The sequence below is a fragment of the Scyliorhinus torazame genome, chromosome 4 (assembly GCF_047496885.1).
Source record: "Scyliorhinus torazame isolate Kashiwa2021f chromosome 4, sScyTor2.1, whole genome shotgun sequence".
NCBI classification, from domain to species: Eukaryota; Metazoa; Chordata; class Chondrichthyes; order Carcharhiniformes; family Scyliorhinidae; genus Scyliorhinus; species Scyliorhinus torazame.
The window spans coordinates 336831332-336854835 of NC_092710.1; the positions used below are offsets into that span (position 1 = coordinate 336831332).

At 50.0% G+C, this 23504-nt stretch overlaps 1 protein-coding gene across 1 annotated transcript in view; it reads left to right on the forward strand.

Moving 5' to 3' along the window:
- Positions 1 to 23504, forward strand: part of LOC140411162 (polypeptide N-acetylgalactosaminyltransferase 14-like) — a 457946-nt gene that overhangs the window by 318179 nt on the left and 116263 nt on the right. Inside the window, exons 3-6 of the mRNA XM_072500240.1 lie at positions 3430 to 3528; positions 16903 to 16970; positions 22490 to 22555; positions 23178 to 23299. Of these exons, the coding sequence (XP_072356341.1) occupies positions 3430 to 3528; positions 16903 to 16970; positions 22490 to 22555; positions 23178 to 23299 (355 nt within the window). The remainder of the gene's footprint in view (positions 1 to 3429; positions 3529 to 16902; positions 16971 to 22489; positions 22556 to 23177; positions 23300 to 23504) is intronic.

Here is a 23504-nt window from a genome sequence, read left to right on the forward strand (position 1 = left end):
CCTGCTCGATAACCTTCCACCCGCTTGTCTATCACGAATCTACCTCACTTTGCCTGAGAAATATTCAAAGACTTTGCTTCCACTGCCCTTTGAGAAAGCGAGTTCCAGAAAATCTGACCATCTGAGAAAAGGTTTCCCCTTGTCTCTGTTTTAAATAGTGACCCCCATGTTCCTGATTCCCCACAAGACCCTCTCCAGATCCACCCAGTCAATGCCACTCCGGATCTTATATGTTACAGTCAACTCATCTCTTTCTCTTCTAAATTCCATTGGATACAAGCCCAAACTGCCCAACCTTTCTTCATAAGACAACACACCAATTCTTATAAACCTTCTCTGAACTGATTCGAACACATTTACATCTTTCCTGAAGGTGACCAATGCTGGACACAATGGGCGGGATTCTCCCAGCCCCGCGCTAGGCCGGAGAATAACCGCGAACGGGCCAAGCCGCCCCGATGCCGGCAGGTGATTCTCCGCAGTGCGCGGTGCCGGTCGTGGGCTGCTCTACGCGGCTGGCCCCCCGCTTCTCCGTCCCGCATGGGCCGAGCGGCGATAGGGAAAGAGCCGAGTCCCGCCGGCGCCGTTCTAACTTGCTCTGGGCCGGCGGGACCTCGGCGTGTCAGGGTCGGGTGGCGGCCTGTGTGGGGGAGGGGTGTCCGACCCCGGGAGGGGGGCCTCCGATGTGGCCTGGCTCGCGATCGGGACCCACCGATCGGCGGGCCTCTGTGGCTGGGGGCCTCCTTTCCTACGAGCCGGCCCCTGTAGTCCTGCGCCATGTGGCGTCGGGGCCGGCGTGTTGAAGGAGGCCACTGCTCCGGGGCCCTGGGGGGGGCGCGGGGCGATCTGGCCCCGGGGGGTGCCCCCACGGTGGCCTGGCCCGCGATCGGGGCCCATCGATCCGCGGGCGGGCCTGTGCCGTGGGGGCACTCTTTTCCTTCCACCTTCGCCACGGTCTCCACCATGGCGGAGGCGGAAGAGACTCCCTCCACTGCGCATGCGCGGGGATGCCGTGAGCGGCCGCTCACGCTCCCGCGCATGCGCCACCTGGCAATGCCATTTCTGCCACCGGACTGATTTCCGCCCCGCCAGCTGGCGGGGCACCAAAGTCCTTTCCCGCCAGCTGGCGGGGCGGAAATCAGTCCGGTGCGGGCCTAGCCCCTCAAGGTGAGGGCTCGGCCGCTCAAGATGCGGAGGATTCCGCACCTTTGGGTGGCGCGATGCCGGACTGATTTGCTCCGTTTTTGGCGCCGGTTGCGGACATCGCGCCGATTATGGAGAATTTGCCCGTGGTCTCAACAACGTCCTGTACAACTGAAGCATAACCTCACTACTTTTGCAATCAACTCCCCTCAAAATAAACAATCGCAATCTATTAACTTTCCTAATTACTTGCTCTACAAACATTCTAACGGTTTGCGATCCATGCACTAGGACACCCAGATCCCTCTGCATCTCAGAGCTCTGCAATCTCTCACCATTTAGAGAATATACGCTTTTTTATTCTTCCTGCAAAAATAGGCAATTCACATGTCCCCACATTATACTCCATTTGCCAGATCTTTGTCCACTCACTTAACCTATCTCTATCCCTTTGTAGCCTCCTTATGAACCCATCACAACTTACTTTCCTATCTATCTGTATATCATCAGCAAATTTAACATTCGTGCCTTCAGTCTCTTCATCCAAGTCATTTATATAAATGTATATAAATTGTTGAGGCCCCAGCACTGATCTCTGTTGCTCACCACTCGTTACATCTTGTCAACCAGAAAAAGACCCATTTCTGCCTTCTCTCTGCGTTCTGTTAGCTGGCCAATCTTTAATCAATATGTTATCCCCTATAATGTCAGCTTTTATTTTCCGCAATAACCATTGATGTGGCATTTTATCACATGCTTGCTGGAAATCTAAGTGCAGTACATCCACCAGTTCCCCTTTATCCACAGCACATCTGACACCTTCAAAGAACTTCAGTAAATTGGTTAGATGTGATTTCCCTTTCACAAAACCATGTTGACTCTGCCTGTTTACCTTGAATTTTTCCAAGTGCCCTCTTATAACATCTTCAATAATGACTTCTAGCATTTTCCCTCTGACAGATTTTAAACTAACTGGCCTTTATTTCCTCTTTTCAGTTTCCCACACTTTTTGAATAATGGAGTTGCATTCATTGTTTTCCAATCTAATGGAACCTTCCCCAAATCTAGAGAATTTTGGAAAATTAAAACCAATGCATTAAGTGTCTTTGTCACTCGTCACTTTGTTTAAGATGGGCCGGCACAGTGGTTAGCACTGCTGCCTCACAGTGCAGGGGACCCTCGGTGCGAAGATGTGCAGATTAGGTGGGGTTATAGGGAGTGGGCCTAGGTGTGGAGCTCTTTCAGAGGTCGATGCAGACTCAATGGGCCGAATGGCCTCCTTCTGCACTGTAGAAATTCTATGGTGCGATGGTTTAAAACTCTAGGATGAAGTCGGTCAGGACCCGAGCTTGTCACCCCACAGCTCCAACAATTTATTCAATGCCACTTCCTTGGCGATTGTAATTTTCCTGAGCTCCTCCCTTCCTGATTGACAGCACACCTTTCTCCATCGCCCTCTGCTGGGAGCACTGACTGCAACATTGTCAGACTTCAGCTGCACCCTCGCGATCAAACCTGATCTCACATCACACCCGGCCCTGTCGCTCCCTATCTCTCCTCTCTTCCCCAGACCTGAGAGAACGATTAGCATTTGTATCGAGTGTTTCACGATCACCGGATGTCTGAAAACACTTAACAATCAACGGAATGCTTTTGAAGGGTAGTCACTGTTGTGGAGTAGGAAATGCAGCACAGCAAGATCCCACAAGCCACGGTCGGATGATCTGTTTTACTCAGGTTGATTCAACAATCAATATTGGCAGGGACACCAGGGATAACTCCCCTGATCATCTTCAAACCAGTACCATGGGGTCTTTGACAGCCACCTGAGCAGGCAGGTGGTGGCCACAGATAAATGCCTCAGCTGAAAGACAACATGGGAGCACTCCCTCGGTCCCGCAGAGGGTCAGCCTTCACTGCTCAGCTCAAGCCCGGGAGTGGGATTTGAACCCCCAACTTGTGATTCCGAAACAAAAGTGTTGCCAATGAAGCCCCAGCGGACACTGTTCTAGTGGCTCTTCACCCATCCTTCCTTCCATGGTTTAATCTTGTGCTTGATGGGAGATCTGCTCACTCGCTCCCCTCCGAATTGCTCTCTGCTCCGTCCCTCCTCTCCCTCAGCCTGTCAGTCTCAGAGTTTTCAGTTTCACAGCTGGATGTGTCCCTGTGTCCTACCCGCACACACTGACTCAGACGCCAGCTTTCCCGGCCATATCCACTTCCTGTTCGAGAGTTCTTGATGTTTTATAAGGATTTCCTTGGTGATTATTCCCTGTCTTTTCACAGATGCTCCATGCAGCAGTACAATGCTGATCTTCCACCCACCAGCATTATCATCACACTCCACAACGAAGCCAGGTCAGCCCTGCTACGCACTGTCAGGAGGTAAGCTCAGTGTAACCTCCTGTTGGTCAGTGGCTGCTGTCTGACCACAGTCACTCGCACAGGGGACATTCTGAATGTGTGTGAGTGTGAGCGAGAGCGTGTGTGTGAGTGTGAGAGAGAGAGTGTGTGTGAGTGTGAGAGAGTGTGTGTGTGAGTGTGAGAGAGAGTGTGTGTGTGCGCGTGTGGGAGAGAGAGGGTGTGTGTGAGAGAGAGGGAGTGTGTGTGTGTGAGAGAGAGGGAGTGTGTGTGTGTGAGAGAGAGGGAGTGTGTGTGTGTGAGAGAGAGAGGGTGTGGGAGAGACAGTGTGTTGGTGTGTGTGGGTGAGAGTGTGTGTGTAGACAGAGTGTGAGTGTGGACAGAGTGTGAGTGTGGACAGAGTGTGAGTGTGGATAGAGTGTGAGTGTGGATAGAGTGTGTGTGTGGACAGAGTGTGAGTGTGGACAGAGTGTGTGTGTGTGTGGACAGAGTGTGTGTGTGGACAGAGTGTGTGGACAGAGTGTGTGTGTGGACAGAGTGTGTGTGTGGACAGTGTGTGTGTGGACAGAGTGTGTGTGTGGACAGAGTGTGTGTGTGTGGACAGAGTGTGTGAGTGTGGACAGACTGTGTGTGGACAGAGTGTGTGTGTGTGGACAGACTGTGTGTGTGGACATAGTGTGTGTGTGTGGACAGAGTGTGTGTGTGTGGACAGAGTGTGTGTGTGTGGACAGAGTGTGTGTGTGTGGACAGACTGTGTGTGTGGACATAGTGTGTGTGTGTGGACAGAGTGTGTGTGTGTGGACAGAGTGTGTGTGTGTGGACAGAGTGTGTGTGTGTGGACAGAGTGTGTGTGGACAGAGTGTATGTGTGGACAGTGTGTGTGTGTGTGGACAGAGTGTGTGTGTGTGGACAGAGTGTGTGCGTGTGGACAGAGTGTGTGCGTGTGGACAGAGTGTGTGTGTGTGGACAGAGAGTGTGTGTGTGGACAGAGTGTGTGTGTGTGGACAGAGTGTGTGTGTGGACAGAGTGTGTGTGTGTGGACAGAGTGTGTGTGTGGACAGAGTGTGTGTGTGGACAGAGTGTGTGTGTGTGTGGACAGTGTGTGTGTGTGGACAGAGTGTGTGTGTGGACAGTGTGTGTGTGTGTGTGGACAGTGTGTGTGTGTGTGGACAGAGTGTGTGTGTGTGGACAGAGTGTGTGCGTGTGGACAGAGTGTGTGCGTGTGGACAGAGTGTGTGTGTGTGGACAGAGAGTGTGTGTGTGGACAGAGTGTGTGTGTGTGGACAGAGTGTGTGTGTGGACAGAGTGTGTGTGTGTGGACAGAGTGTGTGTGTGGACAGAGTGTGTGTGTGGACAGAGTGTGTGTGTGTGTGGACAGAGTGTGTGTGTGGACAGAGTGTGTGTGTCTGTGTGGACAGAGTGTGTGTGTGGACAGAGTGTCTGTGTGGACAGAGTGTGAGTGTGGACAGAGTGTGTGTGTGGACAGAGTGTCTGTGTGGACAGAGTGTGTGTGTGTGGACAGCGTGTGTGTGCGTGGACAGAGTGTGTGCGTGGACAGAGTGTCTGCGTGGACAGAGTGTGTGTGTGGACAGTGTGTGTGTGTGGACAGTGTGTGTGTGTGGACAGAGTGTGAGTGTGGACAGAGTGTGAGTGTGGACAGAGTGTGTGTGTGGACAGAGTGTGTGTGTGGACAGAGTGTGTGTGTGTGGACAGAGTGTGTGCGTGGACAGAGTGTGTGTGGACAGAGTGTGTGTGTGGACAGAGTGTGTGCGTGGAGAGCGTGTGTGTGTGGACAGAGTGTGAGTGTGGACAGAGTGTGTGTGTGGACAGAGTGTGAGTGTGGACAGAGTGTGAGTGTGGACAGAGTGTGAGTGTGGACAGAGTGTGAGTATGGACAGAGTGTGAGTGTGGACAGAGTGTGAGTGTGGACAGAGTGTGTGTGTGGACAGAGTGTGAGTGTGGACAGAGTGTGAGTGTGGACAGAGTGTGAGTGTGGACAGAGTGTGAGTGTGGACAGAGTGTGAGTGTGGACAGAGTGTGTGTGTGGACAGAGTGTGTGCGTGTGGACAGAGTGTGTGCGTGTGGACAGAGTGTGTGTGTGTGGACAGAGAGTGTGTGTGTGGACAGAGTGTGTGTGTGTGGACAGAGTGTGTGTGTGTGGACAGAGTGTGTGTGTGGACAGAGTGTGTGTGTGTGTGGACAGAGTGTGTGTGTGGACAGAGTGTGTGTGTCTGTGTGGACAGAGTGTGTGTGTGGACAGAGTGTGTGTGTGTGTGGACAGAGTGTGTGTGTGGACAGAGTGTGTGTGTCTGTGTGGACAGAGTGTGTGTGTGGACAGAGTGTGTGTGTGGACAGAGTGTGTGTGTCTGTGTGGACAGAGTGTGTGTGTGGACAGAGTGTGTGTGTGGACAGAGTGTGTGTGTGTGGACAGAGTGTGTGTGTGGACAGAGTGTGTGTGTGGACAGAGTGTGTGTGTGTGTGGACAGAGTGTGTGTGTGGACAGAGTGTGTGTGTCTGTGTGGACAGAGTGTGTGTGTGGACAGAGTGTCTGTGTGGACAGAGTGTGAGTGTGGACAGAGTGTGTGTGTGGACAGAGTGTCTGTGTGGACAGAGTGTGTGTGTGGACAGAGTGTGTGTGTGGACAGAGTGTGAGTGTGGACAGAGTGTGAGTGTGGACAGAGTGTGTGTGTGGACAGAGTGTGTGTGCGTGGACAGAGTGTGTGTGCGTGGACAGAGTGTGTGCGTGGACAGAGTGTCTGCGTGGACAGAGTGTGTGTGTGGACAGTGTGTGTGTGTGGACAGTGTGTGTGTGTGGACAGAGTGTGAGTGTGGACAGAGTGTGAGTGTGGACAGAGTGTGTGTGTGGACAGAGTGTGTGTGTGGACAGTGTGTGTGTGTGTGGACAGAGTGTGTGCGTGGACAGAGTGTGTGTGGACAGAGTGTGTGTGTGGACAGAGTGTGTGTGTGGACAGAGTGTGTGTGTGGAGAGCGTGTGTGTGTGGACAGAGTGTGAGTGTGGACAGAGTGTGTGTGTGGACAGAGTGTGAGTGTGGACAGTGTGTGTGTGTGTGGACAGAGTGTGTGTGTGGACAGAGTGTGTGTGTGGAGAGCGTGTGTGTGTGGACAGAGTGTGAGTGTGGACAGAGTGTGTGTGTGGACAGAGTGTGAGTGTGGACAGAGTGTGAGTGTGGACAGAGTGTGAGTGTGGACAGAGTGTGAGTATGGACAGAGTGTGAGTGTGGACAGAGTGTGAGTGTGGACAGAGTGTGTGTGTGGACAGAGTGTGAGTGTGGACAGAGTGTGAGTGTGGACAGAGTGTGAGTGTGGACAGAGTGTGAGTGTGGACAGAGTGTGAGTGTGGACAGAGTGTGTGCGTGGACAGAGTGTGTGTGTGTGTGGACAGAGTGTGTGTGTGTGGACAGAGTGTGTGTGTGGACAGAGTGTGTGGACAGAGTGTGTGTGTGGACAGCCTGTGTGTGGACAGAGTGTGTGTGTGGACAGAGTGTGTGTGTGGACAGAGTGTGTGTGTGGACAGACTGTGTGTGTGGACAGACTGTGTAGGTGGACAGAGTGTGTGTGTGGACAGAGTGTGTGTGTGGACAGAGTGTGTGTGTGGACAGAGTGTGTGTGTGGACAGAGTGTGTGGACAGAGTGTGTGTGTGGACATAGTGTGTGGACAGAGTGTGTGTGTGGACAGTGTGTGTGGACAGAGTGTGTGTGTGTGTGTGGACAGAGTGTGTGTGTGTGGACAGAGAGTGTGTGTGTGGACAGAGTGTGTGGACAGAGTGTGTGTGTGTGGTGGACAGAGTGTGTGTGTGTGTGGACAGATTGTGTGTGTGTGGACAGAGAGTGTGTGTGTGGACAGAGTGTGTGGACAGAGTGTGTGTGTGGACAGAGTGTGTGTGGACAGAGTGTGTGTGTGTGTGTGTGGACAGAGTATGTGTGTGTGGTGGACAGAGTGTGTGTGTGTGTGGACAGAGTGTGTGTGTGTGGACAGAGTGTGTGTGTGTGTGGACAGAGTGTGTGTGTGGACAGAGTGGGTGGACAGAGTGTGTGTGTGGACAGAGTGTGAGTGTGGACAGAATGTGTGTGTGGACAGAGTGTGTGTGTGGACAGAGTGTCAGTGTGTGGACAGAGTGTGTGTGTGTGGACAGAGTGTGTGTGTGGACAGAGTGTGTGTGGACAGAGTGTGTGTGTGTGTGGACAGAGTGTGTGTGTGGACAGAGTGTGTGTGTGGACAGAGTGTGTGTGTGGACAGAGTGTGTGTGTGGACAGAGTGTGTGTGTGGACAGAGTGTGTGTGTGGACAGAGTGTGTGTGTGGACAGAGTGTGTGTGTGGACAGACTGTGTGTGTGGACAGAGTGTGTGTGTGGACAGAGTGTGTGTGTGGACAGAGATTGTGTGTGTGGACAGAGTGTGTGGACAGAGTGTGTGTGTGGACAGAGTGTGTGTGTGGACAGAGTGTGTGTGTGGACAGACTGTGTGTGTGGACAGAGTGTGTGTGTGGACAGAGTGTGTGTGTGGACAGAGATTGTGTGTGTGGACAGAGTGTGTGTGTGGACAGAGTGTGTGTGTGGACAGACTGTGTGTGTGGACAGAGTGTGTGTGTGGACAGAGATTGTGTGTGTGGACAGAGTGTGTGGACAGAGTGTGTGTGTGGACAGAGTGTGTGTGTGGACAGTGTGTGTGTGTGGACAGAGTGTGTGTGTGGGCAGAGTGTGTGTGTGGGCAGAGTGTGTGTGTGGACAGTGTGTGTGTCTGTGGACAGTGTGTGTGTGTGTGGACAGAGTGTGTGTGTGTGTGTGGACAGAGTGTGTGTGTGGACAGTGTGTGTGTGGACAGAGTGTGTGTGTGGACAGAGTGTGTGTGTGGACAGAGTGTGTGTGTGGACAGAGTGTGTGTGTGGACAGACTGTGTGTGTGGACAGAGTGTGTGTGTGGACAGAGTGTGTGTGTGGACAGAGTGTGTGTGTGGACAGAGTGTGTGTGTGGACAGAGTGTGTGTGTGGACAGAGTGTGTGTGTGGACAGACTGTGTGTGTGGACAGAGTGTGTGTGTGGACAGAGTGTGTGTGTGTGGACAGAGTGTGAGTGTGGACAGAGTGTGTGTGTGGACAGAGTGTGTGTGTGGACAGAGTGTGTGTGTGTGGACAGAGTGTGTGTGTGTGGACAGAGTGTGTGTGTGTGGACAGAGTGTGTGTGTGGACAGAGTGTGTGTGTGTGGACAGAGTGTGTGTGTGGACAGAGTGTGTGTGTGTGTGGACAGAGTGTGTGTGTGGACAGAGTGTGTGTGTGTGTGGACAGAGTGTGTGTGTGGATAGAGTGTGTGTGTGTGGGCAGAGTGTGTGTGTGGACAGGGTGTGTATGTGGACAGAGTGTGTGTGTGGACAGAGTGTGAGTGTGGACAGAGTGTGTGTGTGGACAGAGTGTGAGTGTGGACAGAGTGTGTGTGTGGACAGAGTGTGTGTGTGGACAGAGTGCGTGTGTGGACAGAGTGTGTGTGTGTGTGGACAGAGTGTGTGTGTGTGGACAGAGTGTGTGTGTGGACAGTGTGTGTGTGGACAGAGTGTGTGTGTGTGGACAGAGTGTGTGTGTGGACAGAGTGTGTGTGTGGACAGAGTGCGTGTGTGGACAGAGTGTGAGTGTGGACAGAGTGTGTGTGTGGACAGAGTGTGTGTGTGGACAGAGTGCGTGTGTGGACAGAGTGTGTGTGTGTGGACAGAGTGTGTGTGTGGACAGAGTGTGTGTGTGGACAGAGTGTGTGTGTGGACAGTGTGTGTGTGGACAGAGTGTGTGTGTGTGGACAGAGTGTGTGTGTGTGGACAGAGTGTGTGTGTGGACAGAGTGTGTGTGTGGACAGAGTGTGTGTGTGGACAGAGTGTGTGTGTGGACAGAGTGTGTGTGTGGACAGAGTGTGTGTGTGTGTGGACAGAGTGTGTGTGTGTGGACAGAGTGTGTGTGTGGACAGAGTGTGTGTGTAGACAGAGTGTGTGTGTGGACAGAGTGTGTGTGTGGACAGAGTGTGTGTGGACAGAGTGTGTATGTGGACATAGTATGTGTGTGTGGGCAGAGTGTGTGTGTGTGGACAGAGTGTGTGTGGACAGAGTGTGTGTGTGGACAGAGTGTGTGTGTGGACAGAGTGTGTGTGTGGACAGAGTGTGTGTGTGGACAGAGTGTGTGTGGACAGAGTGTGTGTGTGTGTGTGTGGACAGAGTGTGTGTGTGTGTGGACAGAGTGTGTGTGTGTGGACAGAGTGTGTGTGTGGACAGAGTGTGTGTGTGTGTGTGGACAGAGTGTGTGTGTGGACAGAGTGTGTGTGGACAGAGTGTGAGTGTGTGTGGACAGAGTGTGTGTGTGTGGACAGAGTGTGTGTGTGTGTGTGGACAGAGTGTGTGTGTGGACAGAGTGTGTGTGGACAGAGTGTGTGTGTGTGTGGACAGAGTGTGTGTGTATGGTGGACAGAGTGTGTGTGTGTGTGGACAGAGTGTGTGTGTGGACAGAGTGTGTGTGTGTGTGGACAGAGTGTGTGTGGACAGAGTGTGAGTGTGTGTGGACAGAGTGTGTGTGTGTGGACAGAGTGTGTGTGTGGACAGAGTGTGTGGACAGAGTGTGTGTGTGGACAGAGTGTGTGTGTGGACAGAGTGTGTGTGTGGACAGAGTGTGTGTGTGTGGACAGTGTGTGTGTGTGGACAGAGTGTGTGTGTGTGGACAGAGTGTGTGTGTGGACAGAGTGTGTGTGTGTGGACAGAGTGTGTGTGTGTGGACAGAGTGTGTGTGTGTGGACAGAGTGTGTGTGTGGACAGAGTGTGAGTGTGGCCAGAGTGTGTGTGTGGACAGTGTGTGTGTGTGTGTGTGTATGTGGACAGTGTGTGTGTGTGTGTGGACAGAGTGTGTGTGTGGACAGTGTGTGTGTGTGGACAGAGTGTGTGTGTGGACAGAGTGTGTGTGTGTGTGTGTGTGGACAGTGTGTGTGTGTGGACAGAGTGTGTGTGTGGACAGTGTGTGTGTGTGTGAACCGAGTGTGTGTGTGAACCGAGTGTGTGTGTGGACAGTGTGTGTGTGTGTGTGGACAGTGTGTGTGTGTGTGTGTGTGGACAGAGTGTGTGTGTGTGTGGACAGAGTGTGTGTGTGGACAGTGTGTGTGTGTGTGGACAGTGTGTGTGTGTGTGGACAGAGTGTGTGTGTGGACAGAGTGTGTGTGTGGACAGTGTGTGTGTGTGTGTGTGTGGACAGAGTGTGTGTGTGGACAGTGTGTGTGTGTGTGTGTGTGGACAGAGTGTGTGTGTGGACAGAGTGTGTGTGTGTGGACAGAGTGTTTGTGTGGACAGAGTGTGTGTGTGTGTGGACAGAGTGTGTGTGTGGACAGTGTGTATGTGTGTGTGTGTGAACAGAGTGTGTGTGTGGACTGTGTGTGTGTGTGTGTGTGGACAGTGTGTGTGTGTGTGTGTGGACAGTGTGTGTGTGTGTGTGGACAGAGTGTGTGTGTGGACAGTGTGTCTGTGTGTGTGTGGACAGTGTGTGTGTGTGTGTGGACAGTGTGTGTGTGTGGACAGTGTGTGTGTGTGTGTGGACAGAGTGTGTGTGTGGACAGTGTGTGTGTGTGGACAGAGTGTGTGTGTGTGTGTGTGTGGACAGTGTGTGTGTGTGGACAGAGTGTGTGTGTGTGTGAACCAAGTGTGTGTGTGAACCGAGTGTGTGTGTGGACAGTGTGTGTGTGTGTGTGGACAGTGTGTGTGTGTGTGTGTGGACAGAGTGTGTGTGTGTGTGGACAGAGTGTGTGTGTGGACAGTGTGTGTGTGTGTGGACAGTGTGTGTGTGTGTGGACAGAGTGTGTGTGTGGACAGAGTGTGTGTGTGGACAGTGTGTGTGTGTGGACAGAGTGTGTGTGTGGACAGAGTGTGTGTGTGGACAGTGTGTGTGTGTGTGTGTGGACAGAGTGTGTGTGTGGACAGTGTGTGTGTGTGTGTGTGGACAGAGTGTGTGTGTGGACAGAGTGTGTGTGTGTGGACAGAGTGTGTGTGTGTGGACAGAGTGTGTGTGTGGACAGAGTGTGTGGACAGTGTGTGTGTGTGGACAGTGTGTGTGTGTGTGGACAGTGTGTGTGTGTGGACAGAGTGTGTGTGTGTGTGGACAGAGTGTGTGTGTGTGTGGACAGAGTGTGTGTGTGGACAGTGTGTGTGTGTGTGGACAGTGTGTGTGTGTGTGGACAGAGTGTGTGTGTGGACAGAGTGTGTGTGTGGACAGTGTGTGTGTGTGTGGACAGAGTGTGTGTGTGGACAGTGTGTGTGTGTGTGTGTGTGGACAGAGTGTGTGTGTGGACAGAGTGTGTGTGTGTGGACAGAGTGTTTGTGTGGACAGAGTGTGTGTGTGTGGACAGAGTGTGTGTGTGGACAGTGTGTGTGTGGACAGTGTGTATGTGTGTGTGTGTGAACAGAGTGTGTGTGTGGACTGTGTGTGTGTGTGTGTGGACAGTGTGTGTGTGTGTGTGTGGACAGTGTGTGTGTGTGTGTGGACAGAGTGTGTGTGTGGACAGTGTGTCTGTGTGTGTGGACAGAGTGTGTGTGTGGACAGTGTGTGTGTGTGTGTGGACAGTGTGTGTGTGTGTGTGTGTGGACAGTGTGTGTGTGTGTGTGGACAGAGTGTGTGTGTGGACAGTGTGTCTGTGTGTGTGTGGACAGAGTGTGTGTGTGGACAGTGTGTGTGTGTGTGTGGACAGTGTGTGTGTGTGTGTGTGTGGACAGTGTGTGAGTGTGTGTGTGTGAACAGAGTGTGTGTGTGGACAGTGTGTGTGTGTGTGTGGACAGTGTGTGTGTGTGTGTGGACAGAGTGTGTGTGTGGACAGAGTGTGTGTGTGTGTGGACAGTGTGTGTGTGTGGACAGAGTATGTGTGTGGACAGTGTGTGTGTGTGGACAGTGTGTGTGTGTGGACAGAGTGTGTGTGTGGACAGTGTGTGTGTGTGTGTGGACAGTGTGTGTGTGTGGACAGAGTGTGTGTGTGGACAGTGTGTCTGTGTGTGTGTGGACAGAGTGTGTGTGTGGACAGAGTGTGTTTGTGGACAGAGTGTGTGTGTGGACAGAGTGTGTGTGTGGACAGTGTGTGTGTGTGTGTGTGGACAGAGTGTGTGTGTGGACAGAGTGTGTGTGTGGACAGTGTGTGTGTGTGTGTGGACAGAGTGTGTGTGTGGACAGTGTGTGTGTGTGTGGACAGAGTGTGTGTGTGTGTGGACAGAGTGTGTGTGTGGACAGTGTGTGTGTGTGGACAGAGTGTGTGTGTGGACAGAGTGTGTGTGTGTGGACAGAGTGTGTGTGTGGACAGAGTGTGTGTGTGTGGACAGAGTGTGTGTGTGGACAGAGTGTGTGTGTGTGGACAGAGTGTGTGTGTGGACAGAGTGTGTGTGTGGACAAAGAAAAAAAAAATTACAGCCCTTCGGCCCTCCCAGCCTGCGCCGATCCAGATCCTTTATCTCAACTTGTCTTCTATTTTCCATAGATCTACTTCCCTCTGTTCCCCGCCCATTCATATATCTGGCTAGATGAATCTTAAATGATGCTATCGTGCCCGCCTCTACCACCTCCGCTGGCAAAGCGTTCCAGGCACCCACCACCCTCTGCGTAAAAAACCTTCCACGCTCATCTCCCTTAAACATTCCCCCTCTCACCTTGAAATCGTGACCCCTAGTAATTGACACCCCCACTCTTGGAAAAAGCTTGTTGCTATCCACCCTGTCCATACCTCTCATAATTTTGTAGACCTCAATCAGGTCCCCCCCTTAACCTCCGTCTTTCCAACGAAAACAATCCTAATCTACTCAACCTTTCTTCATAGCTAGCACCCTCTATACCAGGCAACATCCTGGTGAACCTCCTCTGCACCCTCTCTAAAGCATCCACATCCTTCTGGTAATGTGGCGACCAGAACTGCACGCAGTATTCCAAATGTGGCCTAACCAAAGTCCTATACAACTGTAACATGACCTGCCGACTCTTGTACTCAATACCCCGTCCGATGAAGACAAGCATGCTGTATGCCTTCTTGACCACTCTATCGATCTGTGTTGCCACCTTCAGGGTACAATGGACCTGAACTCCCAGATCTCTCTGTACATCAATTTTCCCCAGGACTCTTCCATTGACCGTATAGTCCGCTCTTGAATTAGATCTTCCAAAACGCATCACCTTGCATTTGCCTGGATTGAACTCCATCTGCCATTTCTCTGCCCAACTCTCCAATCCATCTATATTTTGCTGTATTCTCTGACAGTCCTCCTCGCTATCTGCAACTCCACCAATCTTAGCATCATCTGCAAACTTGCTAATCAGACCACCGATACCTTCGTCCAGATCATTTATGAAATGAAATGAAATGAAAATCGCTTATTGTCACAAGTAGTCTTCAAATGAAGTTACTGTGAAAAGCCCCTAGTCGCCACATTCCGGCGCCTGTTCAGGGAGGCTGGCACGGGAATTTAACCGTGATGCTGGCCTGCCTTGGTCTGCTTTCAAAGCCAGTGATTTAGCCCTGTGCTAAACCAGTATATCACAAACAACAGTGGTCCGAGCACGGATCCCTGTGGAACACCAGTAGTTCCTTTCTCCATTTTGAGACACTCCCTTCCACCACTCCTCTCTGTCTCCTGTTGCCCAGCCAGTTCTTTATCCATCTAGCTAGTACACCCTGAACCCCATACAACTTCACTTTTTCCATCAACCTGCCATGGGAAACTTTATCAAACGCCTTACTGAGGTGCATGCATATGACATCTACAACCCTTCCCTCATCAATTAACTTTGTCACTTCCTCAAAGAATTATATTAGATTTGTAAGAAATGAAATGAAAATCGCTTATTGTCACAAGTAGGCTTCAAATGAAGTTACTGTGAAAAGCCCCTCGTCGCCACATTCCGGCGCCTGTTCGGGGAGGCTGTTACGGGAATCGAACCGTGCTGCTGGCCTGCCTTGGTCTGCTTTCAAAGCCAACGAATTAGCCCTATGCTAAACAGCCCCTGGCCTTCCCTGCACAAAACCATGCTGCCTATCACTGATAAGTCTATTTTCTTCCAAATGTGAATAGATCCTATCCCCCAGTATCTTCTCCAACAGTTTGCCTACCACTGACGTCAAGTTCACAGGTCTATAATTCCCTGGATTATCCCTGCTACCCTTCTTAAACAAAGGGTCAACATTAGCAATTCTCCAGTCCTCCAGGACCTCACCCGAGCTCAAGGATGCTGCAAAGATATCTGTTAAGGCCCCAGCTATTTCGTCCCTCGCTTCCCTCAGCAACCTGGGATAGATCCCATCCGGACCTGGGGACTTGTCCACCTTAATGCCTTTTAGAATACCCAAAACTTCCCCCTTCCTTATGCCGACTTGACCTAGAGTATTTAAACATCCATCCTTAGCCTCAACATCCGTCATGTCCCTCTCCTTGGTGAATACCGATGCAAAGTACTCATTAAGAATCTCATCCATTTCCTCTGACTCCACTCAGCGGTGGGAGGGGGGGTGGGGGGGTCACCTTGGCGATCCATGGGAGGATTTTGGAGGAGGATACGCCGTCTCTGGAGGAAGTTAAGGCCAAGTGGGAGGAGGGACTGGGGTTGGCGTTGGAGGAGGGACTGGGGTGTGAGGTGCTGCGGAGGGTGAATAGAACATGATGCCTCAACTTTGCGCGCGAGGCTGGGGTTGATACAGCGAAAGGGAGCACACCTGACAAAGTCGCGGATAAGCTGGTTGTTTGAGGGGGTAGAGGAGATACAGCGGTGAGGGAGGGGCCCAGCCAATCACGGACAGATGTTCTGGTCCTGCCCAATGTTGGGGAAAGGTTGGAGGTCATTCTTCAGAACCATGTTGGTGACCTTGCAGTGCACTTAGAGCCCAATCACCTGGGGGCCACATTCGGGGTGTCAGACCTGACGGAGTGGCAGACGGGAGCGGGGGCAGATGTTTTAGCCTTCACCTCATTGATCGCTCGCAGGCGGGTCCTGTTGGGGTGGAGGTCAGTCTCTGCACCCTGTGCCTCGGTGTGGCTGGGGGGTTTAGTGGAGTTTTTGCACTTGGTTGGGGTGGGGTCTGTTTACACTACATTGCAAGGAGCTGGTTACCATCAACTGCTAGGGGAGGAGACTTAGGATATTGGGGGGTGGTTTGGGGGTTTTGTGTTATCATAGAATTTACAGTGCAGAAGGAGGCCATTCGGCCCATCGAGTCTGCACCGGCTCTTGGAAAGAGCACCCTACCCAAGGTCCACACCTCCACCCTATCCCCATAACCCAGTAACTCCACCCAACACTAAGGGCAATTTTGGACACTAAGGGCAATTTATCATGGCCAATCCACCTAACCTGCACATCTTGGACTGTGGGAGGAAACCGGAGCACCCGGAGGAAATCCACGCACACACGGGGAGGATGTGCAGACTCCGCACAGACAGTGACCCAAGCAGGAATCGAACCTGGGACCCTGGAGCTGTGAAGCAATTGTGCTATCCACAATGCTATCGTGCTGCCCTTCTGTTGGTTTTACTTTGTAACATTAGGTGTTTTGAATGTGAATATGTTAAAAATTTGAATGAGAAAACTTTTTTTTTTAAATGATTGGTTGGCTGCCATTGGGAGTTTGATTCTATTGGTAGATTGTAATTGGGAGGTTGATTGTGATTGGTTGGCTGCCATTGGGAGGTTGGTTGTGATTGGTTGGCTGCCATTGGGATGTTGGCTGTGATTGGCTGGATGCAATTGGAAGGTTGGTTGTGATTGGTTGGCTGCTATTGGGAGTTGGTTGTGATTAGTTGGCTGCTTTTGGCAGGTTGGTTGTGATTGGTAGCTTGTCATTGGAAGAGTGGTTGTAATTGGCTGGCTGCCCTTGTGAGGTTGGTTGTGATTGGTGAACTGCCATTGGGAGCGTGGTTGTCATTGGCTGGCTGCCATTGGGAAGTTAGTCTTGATTGGCTGGCTAGTTGTAATCAATTGACTTGTTTCAAAACCCATAACATATCATGTGAACCCAATTAATTTTTGATTCTTACTTCATCCTTTGATAAAATGTAACATTAATTCCCAAATAAGAAGCATACAGCACAGGAACAGGCCCTTCGGCCCTCCAAGCCTGCGCCGATCACGTGTCCTATCCAGACCAACCGCCTGTATCATTCTATACCCCATCTGTTCATGTGTCCATCTAGGTAAGGTCGCTAATGTATCCGCCTCACTTGGCAGTGCATTCCAGGCCACCACCACCCTCTCCCCGCACATCCCCACTGAACCTTTCCCCCCTCACCTTGAGCCTGTGCCCCCTTGTAAAGTAACACTTTAGTTATTTTATTCAATGATTAGATTCCACAGACCAGGCTTCGTCATTACTCCCTAATTGAAATGTTTCCATCTTTTTTTGCTGACAGTGTGCTGAATCGCAGTCCTGCCTACCTCGTCCATGAGATCATTCTAGTCGATGACTTCAGTGAGGACGGTAAGTATCGGATAACCTCTAGACTGACCTTTCCTTCAACCACTCTGGTGACAGAAAAAGCTCACGTCTCAGTGTTTCAGGGATTTAATCATTTAAAAGGGAGTTGGATTAAATATATGAAAATGAAGAATGTGGATTGAGGAAGGTACAGGAACAGTGGCCCGAATGGCCTTATTGTGCGATATATCACAGAATCTTTGCAGTGTAGATCAAGTCTGCACTGGCTCTCTGAAAGTGCATTCCACCTAATCCCACTCCCCTGCCTTATCCCTGTACCCGTACACATTCTTTTCAGATAACAATCTAATTCCCTGTTGAATACCTCGATCAAATCTGCCTCCACCACCTTCTCAGGAAGTTCGTTCCAGGTTCTAAACACCCTCTGAAATATATTTTTCCTCCATCACTTTTGCTCACTTTGTCCATTATATTGAATCCGTGTCCTCTCATTCTCGATGCTCTCTTGTGTGGGAGCAGTATCTCACTATTTACCCTCTCCATGCCCCGTCGGATCTTCAATACCTCCATCAAGTCTGCTCTCTGCCTTCTGTCCAAGGTAAACAGATCCAGCCTCTCCAACCTATCCTCAATGATACAGTTCTTTGTCGCTGGAATCATGCTTGTGAATCTCTTCTGCACTCTCTCTAATGCCTTCACACCCTTCCTCGAGTATGGCGTCCAGAGCTGGTCGCAGTTCTTCAGATGAGGCCTCACTCCTGTCTGATACAAGTTCAATATGACCTCCTGACTCTTGTACTCAATTAATAGCCTATTATTAAAGGCTAAGATACTAGATGCTTTATTAACTGCTCTCTCAACATGTCCTGCCATCTTCAATGACTTCATACATAAGTACCATAGGCGGCACAGTAACATTACTGCTTCACAGTGCCAATGTCCTGGATTCGATTGAATTAGCTTCCGGTCACCCTACCTGTAGAGCCAGCTAGGTATCAATAATGCAGTGTGAATTAAGTGCTTCCTGTCTTGTATCAATTTGTACCTAAGCATGCTTGTTCTGCAGTCTTGCTTTAATCTCTCATTGCTGAGCATTACACTTTTGCATATTTAATATCTTCATAAGGTTTTCTTTAATTTGTCTTTACTAACTTCCTAACCGTCCCTTCAAAGCACAGTGGTTAGTACTGTGGCTCCACAGCACCAGGGTCCCAGGTTCGATTCCCGGCTTGGGTCACTGTCTGTGTGGAGTCTGCATGTTCTCCCCGTGTCTGCGTGGGTTTCCTCCGGGTGCTCCGGTTTCCTCCCACAAGTCCCGAAAGACGTGCTGTTGGATGAATTGCACATTCTGAATTCTCCCTCTGTGACCCGAACAGGCGCCAGAATGTGGTGACTAGGGGATTTTCACTGTAACTTTGCAGTGTTAATGTAAGCCTACTTGTGACAATAAAGATCATTAAAATTAAATGATTACAATGAACAGCAGTGGTCATTAACATGTATCAGGAACAGTGAGGGTCCCAACACTGACCCATGGGAAACTCCAGTATAAACCTTCCTCCAATCTGAAAAACAACCATTTATCACTCCTGTCACTCAGCCAATTTCTTATCCAAGTGCCTACCTTCCCTTTTATTCCACCATCTACAATTTTGTTCACAAGTCTGTTGTGTGGCACTGCATCAAATGCCTTTTGAAAATCCACATACACCACATCAACAGTGTTTCCCTTATCAACCTTCTGTGTTGCCTTCTCAATAAGCTCCAGTAAGTTAGTTAAACATGATTTTCTCTTAATGAGTCCATGCTAACTTTCCTTAATTATCCTGTCCAGGCGATAGTTTCCAAAGGTTCCCTACCACTGAAGTAAAACTGACTGGTCTGTTTTGCCAGATTTATCCCAGCAACCCTTTTTTTGAACAAGGGTGTACCATTCACCAGTCCCCATTTCTATGGCAGCAGTAATTTAGCTTTCTATCTATTTCTTTAGTGATGATTTTATCTACTGCTCAATAGTGCTGCAAACTGTCATATGAAACATTGCTCCCGATCAGTTAGGTTCTGTTTAAGCGTATCTTTGCACCCACACACTGTTCCTTATCCTTTTGGGTAATAGCGGGGGAAGGATTCCCCAACTGATTTATCCCTCCATTGAACCACGTTGAAAGCTCCTTCCGTAGCCAACAAGCCCTGGCATTGGACTGGAACCCGGAGTTGCTGCTCCTGTGGTGGGGATCCTACCACATGATCAGTTAGTGGATGTAACACTTTGGAGTGGTTAAAAAGTGGAGACGGAGTTTGCAGACAGACTTCAGAAACTTACTCCACAGTGCCACCGGCTGGACAGAGCCTGGAACTGCACTCTTCTGCCAAGTTGGTAAATCACAGAAGTGTTACAGTGCAGGAGAAGGCCATTTGGCCAGTCATGTTTGCACTGGCTCTCCAAATGAGCATCATGACTCAGTTCCATTCCCCTGCCTTTTCCCCGTAACCCCTGCGCATTGGTTCTATTCAAACAATCATTCGAATGTCCTCTTGAATGCCTCGATTGAACCTGCCTCCACCACACTCCCAGACAGTGCATTTCATTATTATTATTATTAGCCCCTCACTGAGTGAGGGATTTTATCACATCACTGTTGCATCTTTTGTAACTCACTTTAAACCTGTGCCGTCCTGTTCGTGATCCTTTTACGAGTGGGAACAACTTCTCCCTCTCTACTCTGTCCAGCCCCCTCGTGATTTTGAACATCTCTATCAAATCGCCTCTTAACCTTCTTCTCTCCAAGGAGAACAGTCCCAACCTCGCCAATCTATCCTCATCACTGACGTTTCTCATCCCTGGAACCATTTCTGTAAACCTCTTCTGCACTCTCTCCAATGTGATCACAGCCTTCCTATAGTGTGGCGCCCAGAATTGTACATATCCTATAGTGTGGCGCCCAGAATTGTACATATCCTATAGTTGGTGCCCAGAACTGTACATATCCTATAGTGGGGTGCCCAGAACTGTACATATCCTATAGCGTGGTGCCCAGAACTGTACACATCCTATAGTTGGTGCCCAGAACTGTACATATCCTATAGTGTGGCGCCCAGAATTGTACATATCCTATAGTGTGGTGCCCAGAACTGTACATATCCTATAGTGTGGTGCCCAGAACTGTACACATCCTATAGTTGGTGCCCAGAACTGTACATATCCTATAGTGTGGCGCCCAGAACTGTACATATACTATAGTGTGGTGCCCAGAACTGTGCATATCCTATAGTGTGGTGCCCAGAACTGTACACATCCTATAGTGTGGCGCCCAGAACTGTACATATCCTATAGTGTGGCGCCCAGAACTGTACATATACTATAGTGTGGTGCCCAGAACTGTGCACATCCTCTTGTGTGGTTCCCAGAACTGTACATAATATTCCAGCTGAGGTCTAACTAGTGTCTTGTATAAGTTCAGCATAATCTCCTTGCTCTTGTGCTCTATGCCCTGTTAATAAAACCCAGAATATTATATGCTTTATTAGCTGCTCTCTCCACCTGTCCTGCCACCTTCAATGATCTATGCACATATACACCCAGGTCCCTCTGCTCCTACCTCCCTTTTAGAATTTAACCCTCATTTTTTTTCTATTGTCTCTCCATGTTCTTCCTATCGAACCCAAATACATCATCTCACACTTCTCCGCATTGAACTTTAACTACAACCTATCTTCCCGCTCCCCCAACTTGTCTATGTCCTTTTCAAGTTCTATACTGTCCTCTTCACAGTTTACAATCCTTCCAACTTTTGTGTCATCTGGAAACTTTGAAATTGTCCCCTGCACACCGAGCCCTAGATCATCAATATAGATCAGGAAAAGCAAGGGTCCCAATACCGACCCCTGGTGAACTCCACTATAAGCGTTCCTCCAGCCCGAAAAATATCCATTTGTCAATACTCTCTGCTTCCTGTGAGTCATCAATTTTGTATGCCCAGACTCCAGGATTTTGAGGATTCCCATAGACTCTGAAATGTTGGGAATTCCCATAGTCCCGGATATTGAGGATTCCCATTGACGCTGGGACACTGGAAATACTCACAGACTCTAGGATATTGGGAATTCTCATAGACACTGAAATATTGAGGATTCCCATAGACTCTGGGAAATTGGAATTATATTAGAATCTGGAATATTGGGAATATTCATAGTCTCTGGGACATTAGAAATGACCTTAGACTCTGGGATATTGAATGTTCGGAGCAGAATTTGGGAAGAGCTGCTTTATTATGTATTAGTTCACACGATGTGGACAATGTTAAATTTCTCACACACCCCAAGTTACACGGGTTCGATGGTCATGAACCCTCTCCCAGTGATTGTTTTCACAACTAAGAGAATTGCGAGGCCTAAATCACATCCTAAGAGTCACAATATAAAAGGCGATTTGAACATGGACCTGTATCACAAGGGGGCCACAATGCCAAAAGGAGCAACTGCTGCTTCAGGTGTACAGAGCCCTGATTAGACCCCACCTCGAGCCGTGTGTTCAGTTCCGGGCAAAGCACTTTAGGAGGAATATAATTGCCCTGGAGTGGGCAAAACCGGTTTCAGCAGAATTATACCCGTCCTTAAAAGGAGTAAATTCTGAAGCAGGCAACATTCCATCAAACAAACGATTGGATAACGATTGGATCTGAGGTACAGTGAAAAGTATTGCTCTTCGTAAAGTCCAGACCGATCATTCCATACATGGAAAAATCGCCAGTTCCTGTGCTGTACTTTTCTTTGTTCTTGATAGTGGAAATCTAGATCTCACTTCTCCAAAGAACTATTGATGCTTGGGGGTTAATAGATCTTTAAAGTCTGAGATGGGAGAAAGAGTTGTGCAGGCAAGGTAAGATAGATAAACAAAGTAGAGATAGAAACCAGCCATGATCTTGTTGACTGGCGGTACAGGTTAGAGGGGCTGAGTGGTCTCCTTCTATTCCCTTGTTCTTCCAAAGCATGTATGGGCTGGACCACAGGAGGTAATGCTCCTGCTCTGAGAGAGATGGTTGTGGGTTCAAGTCCCACTGCAAGATTTGCAACAACCAGGACTGGCCCTCAGTGGAGCAGCAAGTGAGTGCTGCACTGTCAGAGTGTCTCTTTCCATTGAGACATAAACCAAGACCCCTCTCGAGTGGACCTGGAAGAATAGCAGGCGTGTGAGCCTCCCATCAACTTCAGGAATAACAGCTGCCGATCCAGTGATGATCAAATTGCTGTTTGCGGGGTCTTGCTGTCCGCACATTTGCTGCCCCCTTTCCCACATCACAGCAGCGACTGACCACCAAAACTGCAAGGCACCTAGAGAGGTCAGGGGCTGTACAAAGTGCTGTGTAAGTGCAAGTCCTTCTTTATAGACTTGAACCAGTTGGGGATGTTAGATGACCTTTCCTAGTTTTACCCGGTGCTAAAACACAAGTTCCCAGGTTTTTATTAAATATCGCTGCTGGCGTTTGGACGCTCAGGCTGCGAGCTGCAGCTCCATTCTCTCCACTGTCAAACTATGAAACTGTGCCATTCTCTCCCTCCAGCCAACGACTGCCAGTTACTGACCAGGCTCCCGAAGGTGAAATGTTTGAGGAACAAGCAGCGGGAAGGTGAGCTGCAAGCCGGTGCCAATTTGCTCGGATGGTTTACAAGCTCTCGGAGCTGCTCGGTCTCTGTACCATTTCACAGTTGCAGCAACCAGCGTATTTACCTGTGGTAACACACACTGGGCCAGCAGCTTTACTTAAAGGGATACCTTCAGAAGGGATGGGTTGGGGGGGGGGGGGGGGGGGGGGTGGGGGAGAGGGGCATGGGGGGGGGGGGGGACAATCGCCCCCATCTTCAGAGATCAAAGGTTTGATTTCTTATTTTCAGCCATCTGAACCTTGCACAAACATTCACTCCTCTCCCTGAGGTGCCAACCCAACGCTGAGGTTTGATCCCCCAGGGAACTGGGACAGAGGGTGTGATCTTCATACGCAACTGTTGCACAGCTATTCGACTACAGAACACTTCACCTCTTATCACTCAGCAGCCCTGAGTGGGTACTTTCCAGCAATGGGGGGGATGAGGGCTAGGAGATTGAGGTGCCTGGAGACAGAATGATAATTTTGCCCATGTGACAGGATGTGTGGATGTCATACCCAGACCATCAACATCACAGGGAGTTTAAGTGCTGGACTTGCACACTGTAGTTTACAGACTCTCGGCTGACATTCTGCTTGCGTTCAGGGTTGATCAGGTCCCGGGTACGAGGAGCAGAAGCTGCAGAAGCTGGAGTACTCACTTTCCTAGACAGTCACTGCGAGGTCAACAAGGATTGGCTGCCTCCCCTTCTACACCGAACAAAAGAGGTGAGATATATTATACCATCATCAGGGTGAGGTGTTAAGTAAGTTGGTTCGACGTTGACTGCAACTGGATGCAGTGAAACTAGAAACAGGCTTCTGAACAGGAGATGGTCCAACACTGTTTTATTGAACTTCCTGATTGCTGTACATAGACTGCTGTGAGTTGACCCTCTATCAATCAAACTGATAACCTCCTACTGGCTTGACC